This window comes from Nicotiana attenuata, chromosome 7 (genome assembly GCF_001879085.1).
Source record: "Nicotiana attenuata strain UT chromosome 7, NIATTr2, whole genome shotgun sequence".
NCBI lineage: Eukaryota > Viridiplantae > Streptophyta > Magnoliopsida > Solanales > Solanaceae > Nicotiana > Nicotiana attenuata.
In genome coordinates this window covers 106315319-106330141 of record NC_031995.1, presented here as the reverse complement: position 1 = coordinate 106330141, position 14823 = coordinate 106315319, and the positions used below count along the sequence as shown (strand labels likewise).

Sequence of the window (14823 nt, the reverse complement as noted above, 5' to 3'; positions counted from 1 at the left end):
CTCTAAAGATACGCTTTGCTACCTTTCTTCCTTGAAGACAAGGAAGTCGTTAACAAGGGGAACTGATACAGTGAAGAATTGAAATCTGCTTAGGGAGTTGTACGTAGAGCTTGCGGGATTGTAATTAACGGTTAAGTTGATTAGAAGTCTGCATAGGTAAAGTTTTGAAAGCAATACACTTAAGTCCATTAAGTATCTTTTCATATTTCCTTTAGTCCCACATAATTAAGTATGTTATTTCGTCAATTTGTGTGTATTGGAGGCATATATATCAGCGTACTTGTCCATTACTCATTATGAATGAAAATTCCATTTCTCTTTTCGTTTAACTTTATCTTTTAGCTGTAATATTTATTCTTCTTTCGCTGGAACCTAGCTGCCGCAGTAAACTTATATAAATTTTTAAAAAAAAATAGTAATATAACCACTAGGTAAAGCACCTAGTGACCAATTCTATTCATAAAAAAACTAGCCGATCTCTGCACTATTACAATGTAAAATACTAGTGTTTAAAACTAGACTAAAATTAAAATATGTCATATTGAAATTTAAAGACTATCCCAATATGAGCTTACAAACTAATATGTAACTGCAAAGAAATATTCCAACTTGCAATGTTCTCTTCACAGTAGATTCTGCCTCAAAAAGAATAACCAGTAGCATACAAAAATACAGCACCAAAATTTGCTGGAAAAATGCATCTTAATTTTAAAAGTATAATAATCATAAATCACATGACCTTTTATTGTAGTGGCTATAATAATGAGAAAGTGACTATGATTTCTTATGAATACGATTTCATGCTCAGGCTCCTTCTCAATTCTGTATGTATAAACGATTCTTCAAAGTAATTTATTCATACCAAATTTTTGAATAACTGTTATTAAACTTATATTTATACGAGTAACAATTCAGTTAAGAGAAATAGATAATACCCCTTGAGCAATCTCTGTGTTGTACTACAATCACCGAAGACTGCTCCAATCATGTAAAGAATGTCAACCAGCAATTTCTGATGAGCAATAACTTTGACCTTGTGAATAAAATAGAAGTAATTGGTTGGATTTCACTTTCAAATATTATTAAATTTTGAATTTATATTTCAAACAAACATGATGATAGAAAGTATTTTACCTGCTACCAAAACATTAATTTTCAATAGTGGTAGCGACCACTACCTTCTGTTAAAACAAACATATATTCAATTAACTCATAGTTATCATATTAATCAATTAATATTTAATGGTACTCGCTACTCATTATTTATATAAAATCAAATAATTTAATTCTAACAGTTAATATTATAAATTATAGCCGAAATACCTATCAACTAGTAACTATGATAATTCATAAATTAAATTTATGAACATTTGATTTAAATACCTGATGTTTGTAAATATTTACGTATTAATTAAGTTTGTAATACGGGATCTAAAGACTAAATTATATAATCGCAAATCGGTGATCCGAGTCGGCAACATATACAGCAATCCGAGGTAAGCGTACAATTTCTCATGCACGTTGTACAAGCACTACATGCAGTATTTGCCTTCAGAAGAAAGCAACTGTTCTCGATCTTCTTTCTCTTTTCTTCGACCTTTACCCATTCTCTCCAAATATATAATACATTCTACATCTATTTCTACACTTATATATAACACTTTACCAAATTTCTCCTCCATTCCAGGTACTCTCTCTTCAACTTTTTGGTTTGAATTATAGCTTTTCAATCTGTGTTTATTGATTGGTGTTCTGAATTGCGTGTAACTTTTTTTTTTTTGATCTTTTAGGGCTTTTACGGTTGATTGAGCAAATTTGAGAAATTTGGAGGGGTATTTAAGGAATGGAAGCATCATCGTCATCGCCGGAGTTTGATTACTTGTTCAAGCTGTTGTTGATTGGGGATTCAGGTGTAGGGAAGAGTAGTTTGCTCCTCAGTTTCACTTCTGATGCCTTTGAGGATCTTTCTCCAACCATTGGTAAGTCTGTTGTTAATTATTTTTCATTGTGTTAATATCCATGCTTAAATTTTTGTTTTTTTCCTGATGTATATTAATTTTACAGAGACTATACTGTTATAATGATGCATGTTGCAGTTTTTGGTGAAAAGTTGTTATAGAGACGTGAAATATAACAAAAAAAAGTTCGGCTCCAAAGAAAACTTGCTTATTATAATGAAATGTTATCACGGAGGATGGATGTTATAAAGTGATATTAGGTAATGATTAATTTGTGAAAATGGTAGTTTCGACGGATAGAATGAGTGAAATGGTTTTTGTGTTTGGTGGGTGGAAATTAGATAGATTAGTTAATGGTGGGCTCTTTTAGCTGTTTATGCACCAGAAGTGTGTATTGGTCAATGGTTCTATTACTTTTTGAATGTATCTTAATAGTTTGGCTTAATGGATTTGGTAATCTCCAGTTACATAAATGAAAAAGAGTTAAAAGGGTTTCTATGAAATGATTATGTGCCTATATCAGGAGTAAAGCATGCAGTTGAGTTAACTCAATATGAGTAGGCGAAGTGGTATTGCATTGCCCATTGCTATAACTAGATTATGGAATGTTTACTGCATGCTCGATGTTGATTTAGTGCCGCATAAGCAGCAACAAAAGAAACAACAACAACGACAAATCCAGTGTAATCCCACAAGTGAGGTCTGGAGAAGATAGATTGTACGCACTCCATACCACTACCTTCAGGAAGGCAGAGATGGTGTTTCCGGTAGACACTCGGCTCAGGAAAGGTAAAAGGAGGGCAGCAACAAGCACACCAATCAAAAAACCGAAGAAAAAATACAAAACTAACAGTAGTTACTATAATCAGAAAGCCGAAACCCAGCAACAAAAGAAAAAAAAAGAATATTTGGAATTTAGCTGGCAGTGGGAAAAGTTTACCAATCTATCAACAACAACATCAACAATAGCATACCTAGTGTAGTCTCACAATTGGGGTCTGGGGAAGGTAGAATGAACACAGACCTTGCCCCTACCTTGTGCCGGTAGAGAGGTTATTTCCAATAGATCCTTGGCTCAAGGTAATCATAATTCCAACAGTTTATAAAAGAAATATGGTAGCGAAGAAGCCATGAAAAAAGAAGCGATACAACAACAAGTTAATGAGAAAACCGAAGCAGAAAAAATGTCAAGTATTAATATAAGTCTAAGAATAAAGAAATACAAGAATAATATTAGTACTACGGCTAGGAAAGGAAATATGCTTGACTTCCTATTAACCTTCTACAATAATTCTCGACCTTCACACCCTCTTATCCAGGGTCGTGTCCTCGGTAAACTGAAAATGGGTCATGTCCTGCTAAATCATCTCTCCCAAATACTTATTCGGCCTCCCTCTACCTTTCCTTAGACTCACAAACACCATCCTTTCACACCTCTCACTGGAGCATCTAGTCATCTTCTCTTCACATGCCCGAGCCATCTCAGCCTCACGTTCCTCATCTTGTCCACCATGGAGGCCACACCTACCATGTCTCGAATATCTTCATTCCTGACCATATCTCTTCTGGTTTGCCCACACATCCATCTCATTATCCTTATTTTCGCTATTCTCATTTTTTGGACATTAGAATTCTTGACTGGCCAACACTCTACGCCATACAACACCGTCGGTCTAACCATCACTCTGTAAAACTTACCTTTAAGTCTTTGTGGCACATGCTAATCATACAGGACATCAGATGTGGGCCTCTATTTTATCCACCCCACTCTAATATGATGTATGACATCATCGTCAATCTCTTCAGGAGTTTGGCATGACTCGGTGAAACTGATCACTCTGTGTTTTATCGGTGTTCTGCTTCAAATCTCTGTATTTGTTTGGTCGTTTATGTTGACGATATTGTTATTACCAACAATGATCAAGATAATAATACTAAGTTGAAGCAACATCACTTTTAGCACTTTCAGACTAAGGATCTGGGCATATTAAAGTATTTTCTGGATATTGAGGTCGCTCAGTCTAGCACAGGTATTGTGATCTCACAACGGAAGTATGCCTTAGACATTCTTGAGCAGACAGGAATGATAGGTTGTAGACCTGTTGACACTCTTATGGATCCGAATTCTAAACTTCTGCATGACGGGGGAGCCGCTCAGCGATCCCGCAAGATATAGGTGGCTGGTTGGTAAATTAAATAACTCACAGTGACTAGACCTGACATTTCCTTTCATGTGAGGTTTTTGAATCAGCTTATGGATTCTCCCTGTGATAGTTATTGAGATGCAGTTGTCCACATTCTTCGGTATATAAAATTAGCTTGAGGCAAATGATTATTGTTTGAGGATTGGGGCCATGAGCAGATCGATGGATACTCAGATGCTGATTGGATAGGATCACCTTTTGATACACGTTCTACGTCTGGATATTGTGTTTTACTAGGAGGTAATTTGGTGTCTTGGAAGAGCAAAAAAAAAAACAGAATGTGGTTGCTTGGTCTAGTGCAGAAGCAGAATATTGAGCAATGGTTGTGGCAACGTGTGAGCTAATTTGGATCGAAGCTGCTGAAGGAGTTTAAATTTGGTGAGATTAGCTAGATGGAACTTTTGTGTGTGATAATCAAGATGCTCTTCATATTGCATCAAATCCAATACTCCATGAGAGAACTAAACACATTGAGATTGACTGTCAGAGTGTTAGAGAAAAGATACTCTCAGGAAATGTTGCTACAAAGTTTGTGAAATCGAATGATCAACTTGCAGACATTTTCATCTAGTCCCTCATTAGTCCTCGTATTAGATGTGTATGTAATAAGCTCTGTACATATGATTTGTATGCATCAGTTCGAGGGGAGTGTTAGATACTTATATAGTTAATATGTAATTAGTCCGAGCCCTACATTGATAAGAGTAGGATATGTATTATGTACAGTTATAAATAGGGCTTATTGGATTACATCAATAATTTATTATGTGCGGGCACACCAGGTTAGATAGGATCATAGATGAGGTTATTCGCGACAAGGTGGGTGTGGCCCCTATTGAGGACAAGATGCGGGAAGCGCGGCTTAGGTGGTTTGGGCATGTGAGGAGGAGGAGCACAAACGCCCGGTGAGGAGGTGTGAGAGGTTGACATTGGAGGGACTATAGAGGGTAGAGACGGGCGAAAAAAGAGGTGGGAAGAGGTGATTAGGCAAGACATGGCGCAACTTCAGCTGACCGAGGACATGACCCTTGATAGGAAGGTATGGAGGTCGAGGTTTAGGGTAGTAGAGTAGGTAGTCTAGAGTGTTCATAATAGTAGTATTGGTACTTAGTCTCGCTTTCTGTTGGTAGTAGGTTTTTATGACTAACCGTTATTTTCTTTCATTTTGATCACTTCACTATCTTATTATTTTTATTCTGCTTTAATATGCCTTTTTGGTACAGTCTCTTCTTGTCTATATTTTCATTAATTTGGTGCTTATGCTTTCCTGAGATAAGGGTCTATTGGAAACCACCTCTCTATCCTCACAAGGTAGGGGTAACGTCTGCGTGCACACTACACTTCCCCGACCCCACATGTGTGGATAATACTGGGTATGTTGTTGTTGTTGTTGCTTTCTCACAGACACACTCCTCCTCACCCTCATCTCCACTATCCTCTCCCAAACTTTCATAGCGTGACTTAGCAGCTTGATACCCCTGTTTTTGTTGCAATTTTGAATCTCACTCTTGTTCTTGTACAACAGAATCATTGTACTCCACCTCCCTTCTTTGGGCATCCTTGCCGTCCTAAAAATGACATTAAACAACCCAGTTAGCCACTCCAAACCTGCCTTGCTTATGCTCTTCCAGAATTCCACCGGGAACTCGTCTGGACCGATTGCTTTTCCCCTGCTCATCTTACACATAGCCCCCTCAACCTCCTTAGCCTTTGTACACCTACAATTCTCAAAATCTCGATATCTCTCGGAGCTATGGAAGTAAGTCTGCCATCTTCGTCTATGTGCCTCTTCCACCAATACTTTGCCTTCCTCGTCTTTGATGCACTTCACTTGGTCCACGTGACTCGCCTTCCTCTCCCTCACCTTGACTAGCTTGTATACTTATCCTCGCCTTTGTCCCCAAGTTCCTTATACATGCGTTCAAGCGCTGCCGTTTTCGCAGCCGTAACCCCTAACTTTGCCTCCTAAACCGTCCTCCTTTCCTCTTCGTCTTCACTCTCCACTAACTTCAAATGTGCCCTTCTTGGCTTCTTCTTTCCCATGGACCTCTCCATTCCACCGCTACTCCCCTCTGTATCCAGCAAAGTAACCCTTCGATACCTCTAAAACCTATCTAGTTGTGTCACTAATGCAATTCGTGTCTCGTGTTTGCACTACTCCTCCAGCCCCTTTATCCAACAACTTCTCCCTTAACTCCTGAGATTTGTCCTTAGTCAAGGCTCCTCACTTGATCTTTGGTTGACCATACATGCCCCCTTTTTTCTCTTCCTCTTAATCTCTAAGTCCATTACCAAGAGGCTTTGTTGGGTCATGAGATTCTCAACCGGGATAACCTTGCAGTCCGTGCATAAGCCTCTATCACACTTCCTAAAGAGTAAGGCTTCTCCATACCCAATCTATCCTATTTTATAAAAGGCTTTTCCGTGGGGTCGGAATTGACATATATATTCCTGAGTGGAAATGCTGCATCTTTATGTGTTAGAGTCACGTGTACATGAAAAATAATGAATACATCTGAAGAAAGATATCCTGGGTAAACTATAGTGGCTTCTGAATTGCACGTTGCTGTATTCCGCTGTGCACTTGATATGCCATAGAATGTATCAGACAAATAATGTGGTGCTGTTTATTGCCTGGAACGAGTTATAGATTTTTTTGTCTCTCATATTCTCAGGTGTGGACTTCAAGGTAAAACATGTTACCCTTGGGGGGAAGAAGTTGAAACTTGCAATATGGGATACAGGTAATCCTGTTATTTTATGTCCTATCTTCAGCAATGTCATGTTGTAGTTTTGACTGCTTAGTTGCATAGCTTTTTTATTAAGTAGCATTCTTTCCAACCCCTTAAAACAATTCTTATGCAAATATATAATATGTGACACCAAATGGAGGTTTGTGATTGTTTACGCCTGAAGTTGGATATGGTAGACACGGTTTTCGTGATTTCCATCTCAAAACTAAAACAATTTCAATCTATGAAGCACATTTTTCATCTCAAGTAGAATGATGAAATTGAAATTTACGTACCCCTTAAATAATTTGATATAACAACTTGCTTGACAGAAATTCGCCCTGCCAGTTGCCAGCTGTTATCCAGAATACAGACAAGTATATGTGATTGCACGCCTAATATAGGAGCATTCAGTACGAAGACTAGAACAGCTTTGGTTTTTACAGGCAATTGAACTCGACTTAAGAGACCAAACTAAGCATGTATTAAATTAATGACAAGCTAAGAGCGAGTAGATTCTTGTGCAACTCCTGGATGTTTAAGAGTTTTGAACTTTATGCTATTCAACTTTAATCAAACCTTAGAATCTTAGATTCTCTTTTGTAAGTTCAATCACAGGTTCCCAATTAGATGAATCAAATACAGTACACAATAAATAGCCCATCATACACGAAAAACTAGGAAGTAGAATGCAAATAAGTTGAGTTACATGTTGGGTTCAATCATAGTCCTACATTAACGAAATTTGGTCATAGTGAGTTTCTCCCCCTTTTTAGTCTTCAATTCCTTGCCTAAAAGTTTATTGCCCAAAACCCTCCTTGAAATTTTCTACATATATGTGAGCAAAATGGGCACCTGTGAATGCATAGCAGCACCTAGGTGCAAGGCTGGATTGCCTAGGCGCTGTCGACAAATTCAGAGAGTGATGCTTGTTGTGCAGTGCAGGCTTGGGGTTGTGGCACCTAAGCACTCTCCAATTAAAGTAAATTCCATTGTTCTATAAGAACTTTAACTTGAATGTTTTACCTCCAAGAGTTCTTCTGCAAAATATATTAAACCAAGTGAGAAGAACCTATATAGTGCCTTGAGACTTGGCAAATCTTAAGTTATGAATGTTGGATAATTGTCTATATAGTTAAAGCCAACTCATCACCAACTAAACCACCTCTCCTCCTTTGGAAATAAGTTGGTATCAGAGGATGCAGCTGATCGGCAAATACATTGCTTCCTTAAATATTTATGTCAACTTAATTCGAAAGTTGAATTCAGCTCAATGTGCCAGCGGGAGGTTTTCTCTAGCAAAATTATTAATTATAATGTAATGACTTTCTTGTTTGCAGCTGGACAGGAAAGATTTAGGACGTTAACTAGTTCATACTACCGAGGTGCTCAAGGAATAATCATGGGTAATTCTGCTGTCTCTTTTTTCTGACTTTGCTATTTGATTTGATGAATATCCATGTTATATAATCATCATGCTACACCTACTTAAATTGCTTGCTAAGAGACTGCAATGGTCACTGACGTCATGGCTAACATTAAGCTGGCGCAGTTTGTTCTGGCTTATATATGTCATTATGCTGCCTTATGTGTTAGTTCACATGCTTGGTGTAGCTTTAGGGGTCGTTTTGGTACGTGGGGTAAGAATAATAATCCTGGGATAAAGTTTGGATTAACTTTATCCCATGTTTGTTTTGGGGTATTAGCTAATTCCGGGACCATTTTTACACTAAAATAGTGGGATTAGCTATCTCATATAGAAGGTGGGATAATTAATCCATGGAATATCCTGGGATATCCCGCCATTGTACCAAACGACCCCTTAGAGTATTGATGAGTAGTAGTCCAACACTTTGAAAGATAGATCTAAGCAATAAAAAATGGAGGAAAAAGATTGTCTTAACTTTTTAGAAATGCTTCTTAGGAGAAGTACACGTCCATTCTTGTATTGTTAAGGGAATATAAATGGGAGTGAAAGAGAAAAATAGTGGTGGTGCATAAGACAGTTTTTTTTAATGATATGCTCGTGTATGTTAATTTGTAAGTACCATTTGGAAGTGTGTGCGCTTTCTTACTGGTTTCTTGTTCTAGGAACAGGTTCTATTTATTCTTCTTGGAGCAAATTCTATCACCCAACTTCCTTCCCCCAAGAAATTTTTGACGTAGTGCTTGTGGACTAATCTATCTTTGATTCAACAGTTTATGATGTAACAAGGCGAGACACATTTACTAATTTATCTGATATATGGGCCAAAGAAATTGACCTATACTCAACAAATCAAGACTGCATCAAGATGCTTGTTGGCAACAAAGTTGATAAGGTACCTTCCTTTTGAGATTCTTCTAGTAAGAGAACTTGGTCTACGGTATTCGCTTACGAGGAAAATTAAAGTTGCCATTCAATGTTGTCAAAGGTGAAAAAAGTGGCTGTTGGGGGTTTTAAGCACAAAGTGCACTTATGGCGCACACTTTAGTAAAGAAAGATGCACACGACAAAAATACACACACACACACAAAACTTAAACCGTGAACAACTATAATATGGACTGAGGAGTTGGAAAACTGCAAAGTGAAACATATGGAGTAAACACCATGTCAATCAAATTACAAATCATTTCGATTTCTAATTAAGATGCGAAGATGCAGTTTTAAATTTCCAAATCAAATAGGTAACTAATTTTCTTTTACTAAAGTTAATTTCTCATTTAATTCTTACTGTACTCATCTACTATTATATTTTCGCAACACTTAAGTATATAGCTCACGACCTACATTTATCTTGTAATACCCCCCTCATCAAGCCACTTAAGCAAGGAACAATCCTGCTTTGCACCTAGATTTAAGACTTAAGCGCAACTCAATCGAGCCTTCAATAACACTGGTCCCTGTAGGATCCCCCCCAAACACAATCATATACCCCCTAATCCCCTTATTGAGCAGGTGCATTTGTTGTTTTGAGTCGATTTTGTTGGTGCACGATGATGCTTGTGAATTCTCAAGGGATGTTTGACATATATGAACTTCTCTGCAGGAGAGTGAAAGGGTTGTCAGCAAAAAAGAGGGAATTGATTTTGCCAGGCAATATGGATGTCTTTTTATTGAATGTAGTGCAAAGACAAGGGTTAATGTGGAACAATGCTTTGAGGAGCTTGTGCTTAAGGTATGAAACATCCGAGGATCTTCCTCATATTTTCTGCATGTTATAAAATTTTGAATGGACTGGTCATTTGTTGTTTAGATAAATGGAGTCGCAATGAAACTTTGTATTACTAGTGATACCATATTGTCATCTTCTATGAGTAAGGAAGCTTGGTCGTTGCCTAGCTCACTAGAGTTATTATTTGGGATGGTATGGATAGGTTACATATTCATAGTTATAGCTAGAAAAACTGGAAACGATAGCTGAAGCAAATGTATACCAACATGACAGTGTAGCTTCTTTTGTGGTTTAGTTTGATAGATTGAAATTTACTTTCACTTTTTTAGTGGAACACCATTTTATTAGGTCTAGTGGGGCTGATATCACTTCAATAGAATATAGTTGATATCAACTCTTTAAATCTAAGACGTGTTCAATGTTACGTATTGAGTTTGGCTTAACAATAGGTTTATCATGTGCTACGAGATCTCCACCTTCATTTTAGATACTAACCGTCTTTACTGGTGATAATGCATGTCGAGTGTACCTAGCCTTACTATTCTCACCCCCCAAAAAAAAACCTTCTTGAAGGTATGTTTCGTGGGGATCTCCTTGGTACACAACTGGTGGTTTTACTTGGCACTTGGGGCAACATTAAACTGGACATGGAAACTTTTAAATTCTACGCTAGAAGAAAGGTTTTCCTCTGGGGAAGGTGGGTTTGAGGTGAACTGGACATTTATCCACCTGTAGTTGGTACTGGAATACACTCCTTTTCTGTTTTTGGGTTTTGCTTTTTGTGTGTGTGTGTGGGGGGGGGGGGTCGTCCAACAGCCTTGCTAGCAAATATTATCTCAATGAACTGTGGTTTATGGTTTTATTATTGCTTCCTGGAGCATCCTCCATGCCGTATGAAGTTCAGTTTTATTTTATCTCAGCTGTCATGTCTTTGCGCTATAGTTTGCCCAACTTTAACGTCGATTTCAATATAAATGAAGCCTGTTCCAGTTTATAAGATGGGAGTCCCTTTTACTCCCTCTGTATCAAGGAGAAAAGAGAGGGGCAAAAAAAAAGGATGTCTCGGTTGTGAGCATCATAAATTTTGGTTTTGCAGATAGTGGACACTCCAAGTCTGTTGGCTGAAGGTTCAGCTGGTGTCAGGAAAAATATATTTAAACAGAAACCTCCAGAAACTGATGCATCAACAAGTGGCTGCTGTTGAGATGACTGTTTTCCTTGATTGCTTCATGCTTTCACATCTTTGGTTTCCTTTTCGTTGTAAAAGAAGATGATGTAATTACTTGGAGGTGGCAAACTGTGTTTCTGTTCTTCACGCTAGTAGTTCTTCTATCTGAATAGTCTTCTGTTGTCCTCGTCTTTAATTTGATATGTGAAGAAGATGAAGTGAAAAATTGAAGTTTCCAGAATGACTGTGATAATGAAGCTCTTTAACTTTTTTAATTTTGCTTTAATCCTTTCTTGAAATATGTTTGACAGTGTATTTTGAAATTGTCACAAGACTCATTTTGCCAAGCCATGACAACATATATTGAAAAAAATAGTTGTGTGATTAAAGTGCTACTCAAAATAAGTTTTTGGAAGCCGAAGACTTTTCATCCTCGATCGTTTTGATATATTCTTCTGTACAGTAAACAACCTCTGCTTGCGACAAAGGGAAGTGAGTTAATCATATGAGTAGGTAAAATAATCCAACCAAACAGCGACATAATGCTAATTTGGACCTCTTTTGCTTTCTTATTTTCCATTTTTTCTTCTCTCCTCTTTCTTTCTTCCGTCTTTCTGGAGAACTAACACTGTGAATTCATGGATGTGTGCGAACTCAATTTTTGAGTCTGAAAACTAATCAAAACAAGAAAAATGTTACGAATAGTAATATTCGATTTCAAAGACACAATGAATGTTACAGTCTCTATAATCTCCTTATTCTTCTCCACAAAAAATATTAGCTATCTTGAGCTTGACTTTGATTCAAAGGGCTTGAGAAGGTTGATTTTGAATCTTCATCTTGAATTTATAATTGAATTATCGCCATGAACACTTGGGTGAATATTGCATTTGGATTTTACGCGAAGGTCGCGCTTGGGATCTTGATTTGTAGTATCTCTTACTTTAGGTGCTTGTAGAGAAATCCTTGAACTACTATTCTTTGGAGTTATCTATTGTAACTTGCTAATGTTTCTTGTCCGCTTCTAGTCTTATGGAGACCTCTATAAATAGTTGCCGAAAGTGAAGTAGTTTTGAGTAGGTAGATTCTGTTGGGTGATTTGATTAGTCAATTGAATTACCAACCAATCACATGATGATAAGCTTGTTTTTTAGGCCATTCCAAAACATGTAACTTGTGTATGTGGCATGTTCTCGTTGGTCTTTTTCTTATTTGACTTAATATGCCATATCGCTCGAGTCTCAGTGCAGGGCATGATTCCATTGACTATTTCATTTGAACTGGGCCACATAATTTGACATGTGATATTAGTCTGAGCTAATCAGAAAATTGAGGAAAAACTATAATTAGTCAATATTTGAGAAAAAAATTCAGAATCTTAGCAGGAGTAAGTTAACAAAACTGCACTGAATTAACTACATTCCTAATAGAAACATAATTAATTAATGAACCTCTCAATCCTTCCCATGTTCCGTTGCTTATTTTTACTATAAGTCCTAAAAATGCCAAAACGTAATTAATGTGATAAGTTACTGCATTTAGTTGATTTATAGGAAACAAGATTGCACAACCACTAGACCACGTTATTGTTCATTTTGTGCGGGTAAGTTTTTACCATTTTCTATTGCCTTTTTTCTTATTTCCTTTTTCCTTTTTGGTTTTCCCCTTTTAGTTTATCTTTTTTTTTTAATATGAAGAAGAACATGATTTTTAAATATGGAACGTGATAGGAGGTTTTCTTTACATGTTTATTTTTATTGTTAAATTTGATTCCTTTCATACTCCTAAAAATAATAAGTATCGTTTCTCTTTTATATATATATATATATATATAATATGTGAAGTATATTATAGTTGTATAAATATTATTATATAGTATACTACTTGTATATTATATTATATTATATACAACGTATATATAACTACTATATACACATTATATATACTTATCTGGATATGCATAGTGATATATGATGTTTTTTGGGCATATAATTAATCTTATTGTTATAAAATAATAAAAGAAGAAGAACAATATTGCAGAGAAAGAGAGAGGGGAAATTTTTATTGAATTTGGGATGAATTACAATGGAATAGAACCCTCTATTTATAGGGAGAGGTTGACTTAGCCACCAAGTAATAGACCCTAGAATCTCTCTAAATATGGACATTCACCATAAATAGAATTCTATTTATAACACTCCACCTGAATGTCTATTCAACAGATAATGTGCCTCGTTAAAACCTTAACTAAAAGAAAACCCAATGGGAAAAAAAATCTAGAAAAGGAAAAAGAGTACACATGTTTAGAAATGCGCCTATTGGTTGCCTCGTTAAAAACCTTGCAAGGAAAATCCAGCGGGACAAAACCTTGTAAGGGAAAAAGAGTGCAACGCGCATTAACTCCCCCTGATGAGAGCATCAATTCACATCCTTGAGCCTTCGCATCCCGATCTTGTACACTAGCTTCTTGAAGGTTGACGTTGGTAGAGATTTTGTGAACAAATCAGCCATATTATCACTTGAACGAATCTGTTGCACATTAATATCACCATTCTTTTGAAGATCATGTGTGAAAAATAACTTTGGTGAAATGTGCTTTGTCCTATCTCCTTTTATGAATCCTCAATTCAATTGAGCTATGCATGCTGCATTATCTTCATACAAAATTGTGGGTAACTTGTCACATTTCACACCACATTTGTCTCGAAAAAGATGTATTATAGACCTCAACCACACACATTCTCGACTTGCTTCATGAATAGCAATTATCTCAGCATGATTAGATGAAGTAGCCACAATTGATTGCTTAGTCGATCGCCAAGATATGGCAGTGCCTCCACAGGTAAATACATAACCTGTTTGAGACCGAGCCTTGTGTGGGTCAGATAAATACCCAACATCAGCATAACCAACAAGATCGGGACTACAATTGTTGCCATAAAATAAGCCCATATCGGTAGTCCCTTTTAGATACCGCAATATGTGTTTGATCCCATTCCAATGTCTCCTTGTGGGAGCAGAGCTATATCTTGCTAAGACATTAACTGAAAAAGTTATGTCAGGCCTTGTAGTATTGGCAAGATACATTAGTGCACCAATTGCACTAAGATATGGTACTTCAGGACCAAGTAGCTCTTCATTCTCTTCTTGAGGTCAGAATGGATCCTTATTCACATCAAGTGATCGAACAACCATCGGAGTACTTAATGGATGTGCTCCATCCATGTAAAACCGTTTCAATACCTTTTCTATGTAGGTAGATTGATGAATAAAAATTCCGTTTGCCAAATGTTCAATTTGCAAACCAAGACATAATTTTGTCTTTCCGAGATCTTTCATCTCGAATTCCTTGTTTAAATAATCAATTGCCTTTTGGAGTTCTATAGGAGTTCCAATAAGGTTTATGTCATCAACATATACGGCAAGTACAACAAATTCCGATGTTGTTTTCTTTATAAAAACACATGGGCAAATGGCATCATTTATATAGCCTTCCTTTAATAAATACTCACTAAGACGATTATACCACATTCGTCCTGATTGCTTTAGACCATACAAAGATCTTTGCAATTTGATTGAAAACATTTCCCGGGACTTTGAATTA

At 36.8% G+C, this 14823-nt stretch overlaps 1 protein-coding gene across 1 annotated transcript; it reads left to right on the top strand.

The window, feature by feature from the left end:
- Positions 1497–11494, top strand: LOC109229646 (ras-related protein RABC1). Its single transcript, XM_019395167.1, has 7 exons — positions 1497–1687; positions 1791–1979; positions 6838–6906; positions 8235–8300; positions 9094–9215; positions 9926–10054; positions 11148–11494. Exons 2-7 carry the CDS (start codon positions 1844–1846, stop codon positions 11253–11255), a joined length of 630 nt encoding a protein of 209 aa, XP_019250712.1. The 5' UTR covers positions 1497–1687; positions 1791–1843; the 3' UTR covers positions 11256–11494.